This window comes from Megalobrama amblycephala, linkage group LG5 (genome assembly GCF_018812025.1).
Source record: "Megalobrama amblycephala isolate DHTTF-2021 linkage group LG5, ASM1881202v1, whole genome shotgun sequence".
In the NCBI taxonomy this organism is placed as follows: domain Eukaryota; kingdom Metazoa; phylum Chordata; class Actinopteri; order Cypriniformes; family Xenocyprididae; genus Megalobrama; species Megalobrama amblycephala.
The window spans coordinates 5,645,553-5,660,498 of record NC_063048.1 but is presented as its reverse complement, the minus strand read 5'-3'; the positions used below and the strand labels follow the sequence as shown (position 1 = coordinate 5,660,498).

Here is a 14,946-nt window from a genome sequence, read left to right as displayed (position 1 = left end):
CACTTCCATGAGCTCCTCGCTCACAGGAGAGTGAAGTGGCGAGTCTTCTGTCTCTCCCGTTGTCACACTAACAACATCCAGCTCCTCGGAACTGGACGCCATCAGCGTGACTGTGTCAACCGGAGTGGAAGAAACTGCAATGCGTGCTTCCTGCCTCTGGATAGACACACCGGATGCTACAGGTGAGGGCAGAGATAAGGCTGAGCCCGTCTCTAACCCCGCTGCTACATCCATTTGCGAACCCTAGGACATGAGGCGCCACCCTGCCTCAGCAGAAGCTCGACCTGAGCCCTGGGGAACGCGAAACGAGGCGCTCTCCTCAAAGAGTGCCCGGCGGGAGCACAACGTTCTCAGTGGAAACCGCTCGCAGTGCACATAGGCAGCCCCCTCAAGAGCTGCCTGGGCATGCTGCACTCCCAAACAAGCAACACACATTTCATGTGTATCCCCATCCATAATGAAAAGAGGACAGGGATGAACACACTTCCTGAACTGCTGCTCGCTCGCCATAATACCAATAATATAATGATGGTAGACAGACAACAATAAATAAGACAGACAAGATCACACGTAGCTCTTGCTGAAGACACAGAAGCTGAATGTAAGTGTTTTCGGCCCGGCTTTATAGTTCCTGGTCAGTGACGTCACCCGCCTATGACGTACCGTCTCCCGATTGGACAGATTTCATACGTGCTTCACAACGACATCATGCAGAGGCGTTCCCATAGCGACTACTCAGGGCGAGTTCCCTTGAAAGGGAACTAGTTTTTCTGAAGTGTTGTTTTACCAGGGTAAAGTGTTTTGCTTCATATCTAATAATGTCAGCATGTTTCTATGGATTTTATAGTAAATGCCTATATCTATGAGAAGTTTTAATGCAAAAAAGAACTTTTAATGCAGTTTATATGATGCTCTCTCTGTGTGTGTGTGTGTGTGTGTGTGTTTGTGTGTGGTTCAGGTAAAGCCTATGTTACACCCTTAAAATGTCCCTGCAAAGATGGCAATATCCGGATCCTTCTGGGGACATTTTTTGGTCCCCATGAGGAAAACGGCTTATAAATCATAATAAGTGATGTTTTTTTGAAAATGTAAAAATGCAGAATTTTTTCTGTGATGGATAGTTTCAGGGTTATGAGACAGAATATACAGTTTGTACTGTATAAAAATCATTATGTCTATGGAAATTCCCCATAAAACATGAAAACCCAACGTGTGTGCGCGCGTGCGTGTGTGTGTGTGAGATGAAGTGGCGTGTACTTTGAGGAAGTCAGTGGCACGCGTGGGGTGTGTCCAAAACACTCACGTCAGGGGTTTAGCTCACTCTCTCTTAGTTTGGATTCATATGAATTAAACAAACACCAGACGAGAGAGTGAGAGAAAGCTGGACTGAACATCAGCTCATTCTCAGGTCTGTAACGCATTTTCAGTTTCATATTTGAATTAGAGATTATGACAGTTTCAAACCTTGAAGTCACAGTGAACATTAAGAAGGAAGTTCCATAGGTGCTGATGTGTTCATTAGATGTTTCCTTTTCCAGAATGCGATTCTATTTTAATGTTGGTGTGGGACAAAAAGTATTAGTCAGAAATATGACACTTCATCTGAGCAGGTGAAGTGCGTGTATATGGATGTTGTGGGTTTGTTGTCATTATGATTTATGAATATTCAGCTGATGTTTTAAAAAACAGTCACAGTATTTTGCCATTTGATCAAACTAAATGTTTTGGTAGTTTGATAGAAAAGCAATGCTCAGGGACAGTTACTTAGAACTTCACTTGTACCCCTGTTTCATGTGAAGCACTTATTTCCTTTACAAACTTGTGAATGTTTAACACCTTCACAATTTCCAGCAGATAGTGTAACATCTCTCAATACCACATGACAGGAAACCAGAATTGTGGTAGATTATTTTGATGAGTTTAAGAGAAAAATGGTAGAGTTAGTGTTTAAAAATCAGAGTTTTTCAGGATTGGCACTTATATTCTAGTACAAGACTCTTAGCAAAGCTTAACCATGCTACATTTCACTTCCTATTTTCTTTCTATGATACTCTGAAAGAGGCCGTTGCTGCTGCTTGACATCTTGTCATTATTTTAACTTGTCATGTTGTCTGTCCCGTGACTCAGACATCATATGGTAACACAGGAGTAAACCCGTTCACACATCAGAGACATGGAGCGCGTCCAGGTAGGAAATGTTGCATTGGTCTCTCATGTACTGGCATGTTGATATATAGTGTGTTTAGTCAAGAACGTCAAGTCCTTTTACTAATGCGGTCTGTAATAAGAGATAAAAATAAATAAAATGCATTTTGAAATGCTTAACATTTTGAATAAAATTACATTTAAGCTTTTTTTAAGACTTACTGACAGATAGTTCTAAGATTTATATAATTATAATAATTCTAATTTTTAATGCTCATCAGACTCTAATAACAATCAAGTTCAAGTTCAAGCTCACGTTTATTTATAAAGCACATTTAAAAACAACGTGTGTTGTACCAAAGTGCTGTACAATATTACACATGATATATAAGATAATAAAACTAATACATAAGATAACATATAAAAACATGCAGGGTAGACCATAAACCACTCAAAATGCCTTATATAATTCAGACGACACCATAAGCTAAAGAAAACAAATGAGTCTTTAAGCTAGATTTAAAAGTGTCCAAAGTGGGTGAAGACCTCATGTTCACTGGAAGCGCATTCCACAACTTAGGAGACAATGACGGTAATAATAATGATTCTTCCCACATTATTCTTATTATTTATATAATTATAATAATTGTTATTATTATTATCATTATTATTATTTTCATCCATTTTCCAAACAGCTTGACCTAAGGTTAATGTTGAAATATTTTTATTGTTGTTGTTGTTGTTAATTTTACGTCATAAATTTTATTTGTTAATGTTCTACGTTAAATAAATTTAAGCTGTTTCTAAGACAGATAGTTCTAGGATTTATATAATTCTAATAACTATATTTCTTTATTTCTAATTTTTAATTCTCAGCCGACTCTATCAATAATAATTCTTCATCTTATATTATTATTATTATTACTATTAGTCATCGTTTTTCTAAGCTGCTTGTCCTATGTAGGGTTGAATTATTGTTAATTATAATAATTGATTTGATTTAATAACTTTTATTTGTTTTCAAATTCCCTTTTTTGAATATTTTTGAATAAACTGGTATCTGACTATGATTAACAAAGCAACCTACAACTAAACCTCAAATAACTGGCAAATATCAGGACATAAAGTTAAAAATACAAGGATTCATCTCTAGAATTCCCATGTTCTCATATTTTATTATTGAGTCACTCATTGATTTCCTTCGGCTGCATCATATTCATGCCTGAACTTGAATGTATTATTTCTCTCCACAGAGCTGATAATCATTTGAGCCTATGTAGAGATGTCGGGTGACACCAATACGTTGTCATGGAAACCACCTCCTCCCAGTCCACCTCAGGCGTCCGGCGGTGCCGTCGAGACGGGGAATAAATGCAGGGGGGTGGTGAAAATACTCAAAGTGTGCTTCATAAGCAACAGCGCCAACCTGGGCAAGAACTTCAAACTGGTCAAATGTGAAAGTTCCTGGAATATCAGGGTGAGAAGATGAACGTGCATTTTTACACATTTATGATGAATGCAATATGAAGCAAAACTTTCCGTTGTCACATTGAGTAATAAGATTTATTTCATTATTATGACATTCTTTTGACATGACAATGATAATGCATAGGCCCAGATTTACTAAACAGGGCAAATTAGCATGATTCCAAATTAGCGCAATTCCAAAAAAAGCGTAGATGGGAGTGGAAAGTTCTGCACGTGATCTACAAGACGCAAAAAATGTCCTGACATTTCATCCTACCCATCAGATTGCCCTACCAGTGTTTACTGCGCATGTGCACATCAATATTGTCTTTTTTTATATATATATATATATTTGCATTGTTTAAGGTTAGGTTTAGGGTAGGAGTAGGTATGGATGTTAAAGGTTTTGTTCACCCAAAAATGAAATTTCTGTCATTAATTACTCACCTTCATGTCGCTACAAACCCATAAGACCTTCATTCATCTTCGGAACACAAATTAAAATATTTTTGATGAAATCTGAGAGCTTTCTGACCCCTTCATAGACCATAATTTAATTACCACTTTCAAGGCCCAGAAAGGCAATAAAGACATCGTTAACAGACTACAGTGGTTCAACCTTAATTTTATGAAGCAACAAAAAAAACAAACAAAAAAGCAACTTTATTCAACAATTTCTTCTCTTCCCTGTCAGTTTCCTATGCTGTTGATGCAGTGCAATCTTCTGTGTACTATGTTCGAACGCTGACTCAGTATTGGACAATACTGAGTCGGCGTTCTGACGTAGAACCTGGAAGTGCTACACTGTGTTTACTACATCAACAGTGTAGGAGAATGACAGGGAAGAAAAGTTTTGTTTTTGCGCACAAAGAGTATTCTCGTCACTTCATAACATTAAGGTTGAACCACTTTAGTCACGTGGACTATTTTAACAATGTCTTTACTACCTTTCTGGGCCTTGAAAGTGGTAATTAAATTGCTGTCTATGGAGGAGTCAGAGAGCTCTCAAATTTCATCAAAAATATCTTAATTTGTGTTCCGAAGATGAACGAAGCTCTTACGGGTGTGGAACGAAAGGGAAACTCCTACAAATGCACATGCAATAAGGTCAGCCACAAAAATAACTGTCCACGTCTTTTCGGTGCCAATTTTTCACTGCGTGTCTTTAGTAAATCCTGACAGTAATTTTTAAAGCCAAAAGATGGTTTGTGCTGTTGCAAACTTTTAGTAAATCTTCCCCCTAATTTCTTCTTTCTTTTTTTAGGGTGAAATAAATCCACAAATATTTATTTTATTAATTATGAATCTTTTATTTAAATGAGATCTGATGTATAATTTCATTCTACAGAGAATCATTAAGTCGATCCTGGACAGCGGACGACTTGGTCCCAACATCATGTTCTCAGAATGCTACGGTCTGCTGCTCAAACACCTCAAATCAGACGAGGTTCACTGGCTGCACCCGAACCTCACCGTAGCAGAAGTGGAGCAGAAATATGAACAGCAGCACGTTGAGGCGGAGTGGAGGTGTGTGTGTGTGTGTGTGTGTGTGTGTGTGTGTGTGTGTGTCCTATAAGGCAAAAAAAAAAAATGGCCCAAAAATATTATGAAATAGTTTTAAAATAAATATAGATAAATATATTTTCATTAAATTTTATTCATTAGATTTCCTTGTGTCAATTTGAATATACTTTAAATCTAAATATATGTATTATACACTACCGTTACAAAATTTGGACTCATTAAGATGTTTTAATGTTTTGAAAGAAGTCTCTTATGCTCACCAAGGCTGCATTTATTTGATCAAAAATACAGTAGAAACATTAGTATTATGAAATATTATTACAATTTAATATAACTGTTTTATATTTGAATATATTTAAGATCTTAAGAAGCTGAATTTTCAGCATAATTTTGTATTTACCCAAAAGCCTGAATCGGCGCATAGTTAATGATGCCCCAAAATAGGCAGTTAAAAAAATTTATTACAAAAAAATCTATGGGGTGTTTTGAGCTGAAACTTCACAGACACATTCAGGGGACACCTTAGACTTATATTACATCTATTGAAAAGACGTTCTACGGCACCTTTAATAAATCAGTTATGTATGTTATTACTAACCCTGTTTTTGTTCTTCTATCATGATCAGATATGATTTGAGGATCCGTTACATTCCTCCTGATTTCCTACAGAAGTTAAAAGAAGACAAAACTACAATGCTTTACTTCTACCAGCAGGTCGGTACCTGTCACATGGGGAGTGTTTCTTCAGAATTACCACCCTATATCCTGAAACAGCACTCTGAATAGTGAAGGAAACATTATGGATGTCTGATGTAGCGCTGAAGTGCTGCCAGTTTGTGTGATGGTGGTTTGCACATCTACAAAGGTGAATGAAGGTGTGTGTGTGTTTGATGTTGTTCCGCAGGTTCGCAGTGACTACATGCAGCACAGCGCTAGGAAAGTTAGTGATGGGATGGCGCTGCAGTTGGGCTGTCTGGAGATCAGGTAGGTTAAACGTGTTAAAGAGGATCTATCATGCTTTTTTAGATTTACAACTTTCTCCAAAGCAAAGTATTCTTTTTTTTATTAGTAAGTACTGTTTCTGAACTCATTGAAAAGCCTTGATTGTAGTCTAAATAATTCCTAAGGCATACACAAAATAAAAGGGGAAGACCTGGTTGAGTTAGTTAGTAGTGTGTGAAACTCGCAGTTCCCATTCAGTCGGTCACGTTCGACGTACGTCGGACAGACCGACGAATAGGAATCTCGCCAGAGAGGCCAATCTACTTCGAGTGTAACTAAACGAGCCAATGCACATTGGCATGCAATCATCTGCATCAGCTGCTCGCCTCGCAGCGCGGGTATATAATGAGCAGCAGATGCGTTGCATCTTCAGCTTTTCGCTTCGGAGCCGAACTACTGAGCAAACACGGTGGTTTCTACGAGCGAGTGTTTGAAGACGGACTTCAACGAGCCAGCTCTCTCTCTGACTGCTCTTCTCGTCCGGTGCAGGAGGAACAGCACAGCAGCGGGGCCGATTTTTTCTTCTTTGCTTTCGTTTTTGCCTTTTTTATTTGAGCAAAAAAAGCTGTGTATCAGCGTGAAGGCCGTTTTCACGGCTGGTGACGGTGCGCTTTAAGAGCGCTAAAAGGCTGTTCTTACAGCTGGTAAGAGCAGCGTCTGCAAAGAGAGTGCACACGACAGGCTGCACATTCCCTGTCTGTGCTGCAGCGGCTTTCCCCTGCGTGCTTCGGCACTGAGAGAGTTAGTCCCTGAAAGAGCTTACACGAGTAGTTTGCGTCTTTTTAAAGATGTCGTTCTACTTGTGTGCTGCTGGATGCGGTCGTTGCCTGGCGCCTCGGGATGGTCACCAACGCTGTATCGCGTGCTTGGGCTTAAGGCACGCTGAGGCGGCGTTTGTGGACGAGTCATGTACCCATTGTGGGAAGATGACCGTCTCGGAGTTGCGGTCTAGACTCCAGTTCCTGCAAAGGGGCGGAGTCCCAGTGCCGCTGCCTCGTTCCAATCCTCCTCAGAGGGTTGCTGCGGGCGGCGGCACTGGTGACCTGAGGATCACGGTGAGCGCGTTTCCTTCGGGAACCAACCCCCTAGGAACCCTCATCCCTCCTGCACTCCGCAGCCAGTAGAGCTGCCGGGGGAGCGCGGTGGACCACCCCAGAGGTGTGTACCATCCGTATCCTTCGGAGCTCCCCAAGACGACCGGATGTCGATCGCTGCATCGGAGGGTGAGCCTGACGCTTCTGGGGATGACGATTCGGCGCAGCTGCCTCCCTCGGGAGTGACAACTGTGCCCGATTCAGACCCGGAAATGATGGCTATGCTTTCCCGGGCCGCCAACAGGGTCGGGCTCGTGTGGAATCCTCCACCGTGTCCCGAACCCTCGAGGTTGGACGATTGGTATCTCGGGGTGGCAAGGGCTGGTTCTCAGCCCCCACCCCAGTGCCTTTCTTCCCGGAGGTGCATGAAGAGCTCACTGGCACGTGGACGGCACCTTTTACTGCCCGAAACCGTGTCGGTGGGTCCTCCTCCCTCACCACCCTTGACGGCGGGGCAGCGAAGGGTTATACACGCATACCCCCTGTGGAACGGGCCGTTGCTATGCAACTGTGCCCTAACTCCACCTGGCGGGGGGAGCCGTCTCTCCCTTCCCGGGCCTGTAAGCACTCGTCGGATCTTACCGGCAAGGCTTACCAGGCCTGTGGGGAAGCTGCCTCTGCCCTACACGCTATGGCGTTGTTGCAGGTCCATCAGGCCAAGGCACTGAGGGATCTGCACGAGGGTGGTCATGACCCACAAGTTCTTCAGGAACTTCGTGCCGCGACGGACCTCGCGCTTCGCGTGCGACGAAGGTTACGGCGCGGTCAGTGGGTCGTGCGATGTCCACACTTGTGGTCCAGGAGCGCCATCTCTGGCTGTGTCTCGCGGACATGAGGGATACCGACAAGGTCAGGTTTCTTAATTCCCCCGTGTCCCAGACCGGCCTGTTCGGCGACGCGGTCGAGAACTTTGCCCAACAGTTCTCGACTGTACAAAAGCAGTCTGAGGCCATCAGTCACATCCTGCCGAGGCGGTCAGCTGCTGCTCCACCACCGCCCGCAGCACCTCAGACTGCCCGTCGCCGAGGGCGCCCCCCTGCGGCCGCCCCCGCTCCCGCGCCCCAGCAGCAGCAGCCTCCAGCTAAGCGGCGCCGTGGAGCCGGTCGCGGTCGTAGCGCCCAGCCCGTCCCGCCACCCCCCAAGAAGAAGGGTGGCAAGGCCAAGTCCTAGCGGCCCTAGGACGGGCGACCCGGAGATGGAGGGGACTGCTCTACAGGAGGTGGTGACCGCACCGCTCCTTCCCCCGGAGGAGGGCCGGGTGGAGAATCTTTTGTTTCCTTCTGTTTTTGTTCCGCCGCTGGCCCAGCAGCCAGCGGTACCCAAATTCTCAATAAAAGAGCAGTTTCCTCTATCTCCGGGTCCGAAGAGGGCTCGGAGAGCAGTGGGAGGGCAAGAACCTCACCACTCTCATCCCCCTCTTCTGTCGCCAGCGGACAGCAGCGAGCAGCAGGCAGTCAAAGCCTCGACTGCTCCCTCTGTCCACCCGTGGAAGCAGGTAAGTGTTGCACAGCACACTGTGACGCCGCTTCGGGCCGCCTCGCAGAGAGAGCCTCCCGGGCCGCGTCCCTGCGTTCCACCTCGCTGCCCCGCTGCGGGTGCGCCTGTGGTTCCTCTGGTCCCGCTGGTGCGGTCTCTGGGAGCCTGGTTAGCGCTCCCCAGTCCGTCCCGCTGGCTCATTCCCTGAAGGAGGGAACGGAGACGTACGTCCCGTCGCCACAGTTGTTGTCCTGCTGTGCTCCGCACCGCACCTGCTGCTCATTATATACCCGCGCTGCGAGGCGAGCAGCTGATGCAGATGATTGCATGCCAATGTGCATTGGCTCGTTTAGTTACACTCTAAGTAGATTGGCCTCTCTGGCGAGATTCCTATTCGTCGGTCTGTCCGACGTACGTCTCCGTTCCCTCCTTCAGGGAACGAGGGTTACCTTAGTAACCGAGACGTTATGGTAAGGGGTGTGACATTTCCCAAACACGCTCAGTGCGGTTGACCAATCACGATACACTAGTCCATCTGACCAATCAGAGCTCATTGTGCTTTTCAGAAGGAGGGGCTTCATAGAGACTGGAACTAAACAGAGCTAAAAAAATCTTTACAATAAGTACTTCACAAAAAAACAAGTAAAAAAACAAACAAACAATTAATATAACATAAGATGAAACCCACTTAGGGTATGTTTGCATGACAACGATGGACTATAAACTGAAAAGTTTTTTCTTTGTACAGATGACAACATTATCCTCGTTCACAAGGATCTGCGAAAATGACTAAAAGTGCTGTTCTGCGCATGCCAGAAAAGTAGTTGGCGATGTCACTTTGTAAAGAAAGACTACACGCCTGCGCATTCTTTTACAAACATGCATACCTTAGTTTTACAGTTTACTGTGCTTTGATATTCTTCTCGTTATTTCCCTATAGTGGCAAATAAATCGGAAGTCTCACACATTCACAGAAAACACCTTACCTTAGCGTTGACAAATAAGGTGGATAGACTAAACACGTAATACGTGTGCGTGTGACGTCACCGTTTTCACAGATTTGCGTTTTTGCAGTTTACACGTAGATGACAACAGTATCGTTTTCAAAAACTTGCACTTTGAAACCTGTTTTCAAAAGTTGGCGTTTCAGGCCACCAAAATGTCCTTGTCATGTAAATGAACGGCCAAAACACATACAGTTTTAGTTGAAAACGGTGTTGTGTAAACAGCCCCCAAGGGCCCTATAATACACCCGTGTGTTTGCTAGTTTGCGTCCGGCGCCTTTCGCGTTTTCCCGTTCAGCGCCACGTCCTTAAATTAGTAAATGCATTTGCGCCAGTTAGTGCGCCCATGGGCGTGCTGGTCTAAAAAAGAGGTGTGTTCAGGCGCATTGCCGGCGCATTGCCATTTTAAGGAGCTGAAAATAGACTGCGCCATAGACCAACTCAAACCTGGTCTAAAGTCTAAAGTCAATGGCGCAATATTTTTTTGTTAGAGCGCGTTGGTACAAACTGCGCCTCTGGGCGCGTCCACAGTGCGCGTTGACTTTGCTTATTACACACAGGGATGCGCATCACACAAACATGCCAAATATTAAAAACAAAAGGATTACAGTGTAAAAAAATATTATTGTGTAGGCTACATAAATATAAAAATGTAATGATGAATAGTCATTGCGTGTATTAGAATTAGGCTACCTATTTTCAATTCAGCCTATTACTACTTATAACGATGAACGAAATTGGCTAATTAATTGAACAATCGTGCCAATACACACACATAAACTGACTCATCGCGCGGAGCTATTTGAAAGCCTGCATCCAACGCAGACGACTGAAAGACTGACTGGCCACTTAACAGGTAATTTCAGCAAAACATCTGATGCCAGAAGACGAGGACACAATTAGTGATGTGACGTTTGACACCGTGGCTTCCAAGCTTGTATCAAAAAAACGAAACATCTCACAGTGAAGCACTGTATCGGAACTTGATTCTTTTTTTTTATTTTTATTTTTTTATTTATTCAACAATTGCACAGTTTACATGAGCGTTTGGAGCTTGATTCTTTTCGCACACAACCACGTGACTGCTTCGTATTCTGATTCACATAACGTGAACCCTTGCGCAGATGTGAAGTATCATTTGCTTTTTAGCAAAAAATATGCCATAATACGAATAAATATTTACATGTGTTCAGTTTGTATTTATTCCCAGTTCATACTTCATTCTATGACAATCATTTATTTTGATAATATATGCCAAAGCTTGCCTATTTGTCCCCCCAAATTTTATTCAGACTCATTTATTCAAAGTGTGTAAGTGAAATGACACTTGAAAGACTTGATAATTTACATTGTTTTATACGCTTTTCATAGCACAAACTGATTTATTACATGAAACCAAAAATAGCTGCGTCGTCTGGGACGCAAAGGCAGTTTTTTTCCACCTTTTGACCACAAGATGTCGTTAGTGTGCTGTGCACTGTGTTGAAAAGCTTCGATTAATGAACCTTTTTACGATACACTTGAGGGGAAAGCCTCGGTGCTTCACAAAGCTTCATTTCGCCATCACTAGACACAATCACTGCTAATTCATCCCACGCCTTCTTCACCTCGGGAAGCTTTGGTGGATTCCTGCTTGTCCCGTAGATGATCTGCTCGCGCGCTTTAACTTCGCGCACGAGCAGATCGGTTTCTTCGCTTGAAAAGCGTTCAGCTTTTCCGCCAACAAATTCAACCATGTAAATAGCAATCGGCCATGGCGCGAGCGCATCTCGCTCTTAAAGGGAATGGGAGATGACACTCTGATTGGTTTATTGAACGTTACGCCCATTACTCATTAAGAGAATAGGGACAACCCATTTCAAAAATGCGCCCCGGCGCACGTACCGTTTTTTCGGTCGTTAAAATAGCAAAAGTGGATTTGGACACGCCCTGAGTGCACCTGCGCCGTGCGCTTTACACTTTGCGTTTAGATCGTTAAAATAGGGCCCCGAGTTATTAATCATTCCTATAGCTCAAGCAGTTCCCAGGGAATGCAAGAACTGATAGAAATGTATATACCTTTGGATAAATGTGTCTACCAAATGCATAAATGTAATAATAAATAGACAACATAATAGAATGATTCAGAAAAGTCATTACTTCCATTTTTCTTATTTTAACAGGAGGTTTTATAAAGACATGAATGCCAGTGGCCTGGAGAAAAAATCTAACTTGGATCTGCTGGAGTAAGTAGTTTGTCTTATGCTGTATGATAGTTTTACACAAGAATATGCATTGATGGCATTTCTGCTCCCGTCAGGAAAGATGTCGGTCTGCAATTGTTCTTTCCTCAAGAATTAATCAGCAGTATGAAGGTAAAAACATTTTCTTGACTTCTTTGAGAATAAGGCAGCAAAGCGATCCAATACACACCAACAGCGCTTGTGATTTTTGATGACGTTCATATATTTGTTGGGAAACAGTCGAAGCACCTGAGAAAACTGATCCAGCAGACGTTCCAGCAGTTTGCGTTGCTGAAGGAGGAGCAGTGCATCATGAAGTTCTTTGAAACATTATCTGTCTTTTCCAATTTTGATGAAGAGGTTTTTCCTTGTGAGCTGGTGGTAAGTTGTTTTTGTTGTTGTTGTTTTAATTACAGACATGTTAATAATGGTTGATGTGTGTTATTTACTCTCTGAGATGACATGAGAACTAGTGAATGTCATTGCATTAGATAACAATCTCGAAACAAATGTTGTTTGCCATTAATTGCTGCAAAAATGTCACTTTTGCAGTGGCTATGAAATCAGATCAATACTTTCTAACTATTTTCAGCAACATATATTTTTATCATTTGAAACTTAATAATCATCTTTTGCCAAATGTTTTACTTGAAAAATGTGCTTGTGTTATCTTTCTGTAGCATAGATAACATATTGCTTTGACATTTTGTTATCTAATGCATGCATGACATAGATTCGAGTATGGTTTTAAGTGACCACTGTAGATCAAGAAGTAATTGTGATGCCGTAAATGCTGCAAATGTCTGATTATTCTCTAGCAAGGATGGAGCATCTCTGTAGATCTGGTCATCGGCCCCAAAGGTATTCGGCAACGCACAGACAAAAGCTCTGTGGTAAGAACAACACGTCAATCCCACCACTCAGCTTTTACTCTGAAACGCAGCACTCACTCACAAAAGCAATAATAACCACTTCTATTTGTCAGCTGACCACAATGTAAAAAAATTTAGCCTTTGTCCTGCACACACTATCATTGAAATAGAGTGCTCCAAACACATTGTAGGATGTTTAAATATTATTATATATTATATATATTAAATATTAATATTTTGAATTAGTTTTTATTTTAAAAGTTTCAGTTTTTATTGTAATTTTAGTCAAATTCACTTTTTATGTGTGTCTATATCATATGTTTCCTTGGCTGAAGTTTTAGATGAAATTAAAGTTGAAGGGGTTTTTTTTCCAAGTAATGGAAGTTTTTTTTTTTTTTTTTCCTAATGGTTTTAATGTATATTAACATGGCTTTCTTTGATGTGTCCTCATTAGCCGGTCTGTCTAGCCACATTTGCGCAGATTCAAAGTATTAAATACACCCTTCAGAATGACGGAAAGACACTGCTACATATATGTATAGAAGGAGCTAAACAGGTAAATGCATCTACATGTACCTGAATGTTTTTGCTGAAATGAATGCTTGATTTCTGAATCAGTTTACCTTCCTTGATTTTCTTATGAATATTTAAATAATGTATATTAAAAGATTTGTTTTGTCTTTTTCAGCCTTTGTCTATCAGCACAGCCTCTCTGGCCATCGCAGAGAACATGGCAGATTTGATCGATGGCTACTGTCGTTTGGAGCACGGAAATGAGACGACTTTAATAGTGCGGCCAAATAAAGGTACATAGGTTTAATTCTTTCATGTTACCAGGTCATGAAACCAACATCATCATCTATCTTAAATAAGTATCCACTACTGAAACCAATTTAAATAGTTCCTCTGCTTAAATGGTTTCTGACTCGCCTCACCAGTGCTTTACCATCACTAGTATAGTATGTTTCCCAGAGTGCGTTATATGAATAACAAATTACCATTTGTGTTTACCAGACAGAGATGCTAGAATCTCTCTACCTCCTTTACCCTGCAGGTAAGCAGTGATGTTTTGCTTTTATTGTATTCTTAATATATATATATATATTCCTTATTCCTTTGATATATTACTTTTTGATTAACTTGATTAATCAATTTTTTTGCGTGTGTTTGTGGTGTGTGTGTATATATATATGTATGTATGTATGTATGTATGCATGTACAGTTGTGCTCAGAATTATTGGCACCCTTGGTAAATATGAACAAAGAAGCTTGTAAAAATGAATCTGCATTGTTAATCCTTTTGATCTTTTATTTTTAAAAAATCACAACAATCTAACCTTTCATTGAAGTAAAGGAATTGAAAATGTAGGGAAAATCTCTTTATGAAATAAATGTTTTTTTTTTTTTTCAAAATATGTTGGCCACAATTATTGGCACTCTTTGGCATCTTGCATACTTTATGCAACCTCCTTTTGCCAAGATAACAGCTCTGAGTCTTCACCTATAATGCCTGATGAGTTTGGAGAACACCTGACAAGAGATCAGAGACCATTCCTTCATACAGAATCTCTCCAGATCCGTCAGATTCCCAGCTCCATGTTGGTGCTTCTTCTCTTCAGTTCACTCCACTCATTTTCTTTAGGGTTCAGGTCAGGGGACTGGGATGGCCATGGCAGAAGCTTCATTTTGTGCTCAGTGACACATTTTTGTGTTGGTTTTGATGTTTGTTTTGGGTCATTGTCCTGATGGAAGATCCAACCACGGCCCATCATAGGATTTTTAGCAGAAGCTGTCAGGTTTTTTTTTTCTTTCATCTGTTGGTATTTGATAGAATCCATGATGCCATGTATCTGAACAAGATGTCCAGGACCTCCAGCAGAAAAATTGGCCCACAACATTAAAGATCCAGCATTATATTTAACCGTGGGCATAGATTACTTTTTATCCATGTGTGCACCAAACCCATCTGGTGGGTTTGCTGCCAAAAAGCTCTTTTTTTAGTTTCATCTGACCATAGAAGCCGGTCCAGTTTGAAGTTCCAGTCTGACAACTGGATATGCTGGAGATTGTTTCTGGATGAGAGCAGAGGATTTTTCTTGAAACCCTCCCGAACAACTTGTGGGGATGTAGGTGCTGTTTG

General features: G+C 41.9%; 1 protein-coding gene across 5 annotated transcripts in view; it reads left to right on the top strand.

Moving 5' to 3' along the window:
• The window catches only part of ptk2ba (protein tyrosine kinase 2 beta, a), a 43,440-nt gene that overhangs the window by 5,826 nt on the left and 22,668 nt on the right, over nucleotides 1-14,946 (top strand). The window contains exons 1-13 of one of the 5 annotated variants that reach the window (XM_048190410.1): nucleotides 1,106-1,408; nucleotides 2,128-2,188; nucleotides 3,399-3,622; nucleotides 4,961-5,139; nucleotides 5,763-5,850; nucleotides 6,041-6,120; nucleotides 11,875-11,937; nucleotides 12,012-12,066; nucleotides 12,175-12,315; nucleotides 12,753-12,827; nucleotides 13,261-13,362; nucleotides 13,495-13,612; nucleotides 13,821-13,860. In XM_048190410.1, the coding sequence (XP_048046367.1) occupies nucleotides 3,428-3,622; nucleotides 4,961-5,139; nucleotides 5,763-5,850; nucleotides 6,041-6,120; nucleotides 11,875-11,937; nucleotides 12,012-12,066; nucleotides 12,175-12,315; nucleotides 12,753-12,827; nucleotides 13,261-13,362; nucleotides 13,495-13,612; nucleotides 13,821-13,860 (1,136 nt within the window). In that variant the 5' untranslated portion in view covers nucleotides 1,106-1,408; nucleotides 2,128-2,188; nucleotides 3,399-3,427. Of the gene's footprint in view, nucleotides 1-1,105; nucleotides 1,409-2,127; nucleotides 2,189-3,398; nucleotides 3,623-4,960; nucleotides 5,140-5,762; nucleotides 5,851-6,040; nucleotides 6,121-11,874; nucleotides 11,938-12,011; nucleotides 12,067-12,174; nucleotides 12,316-12,752; nucleotides 12,828-13,260; nucleotides 13,363-13,494; nucleotides 13,613-13,820; nucleotides 13,861-14,946 lie in introns of those variants that run through there. The other 4 variants (XM_048190413.1, XM_048190414.1, XM_048190415.1 and 1 more) reach the window with 4 other exon arrangements.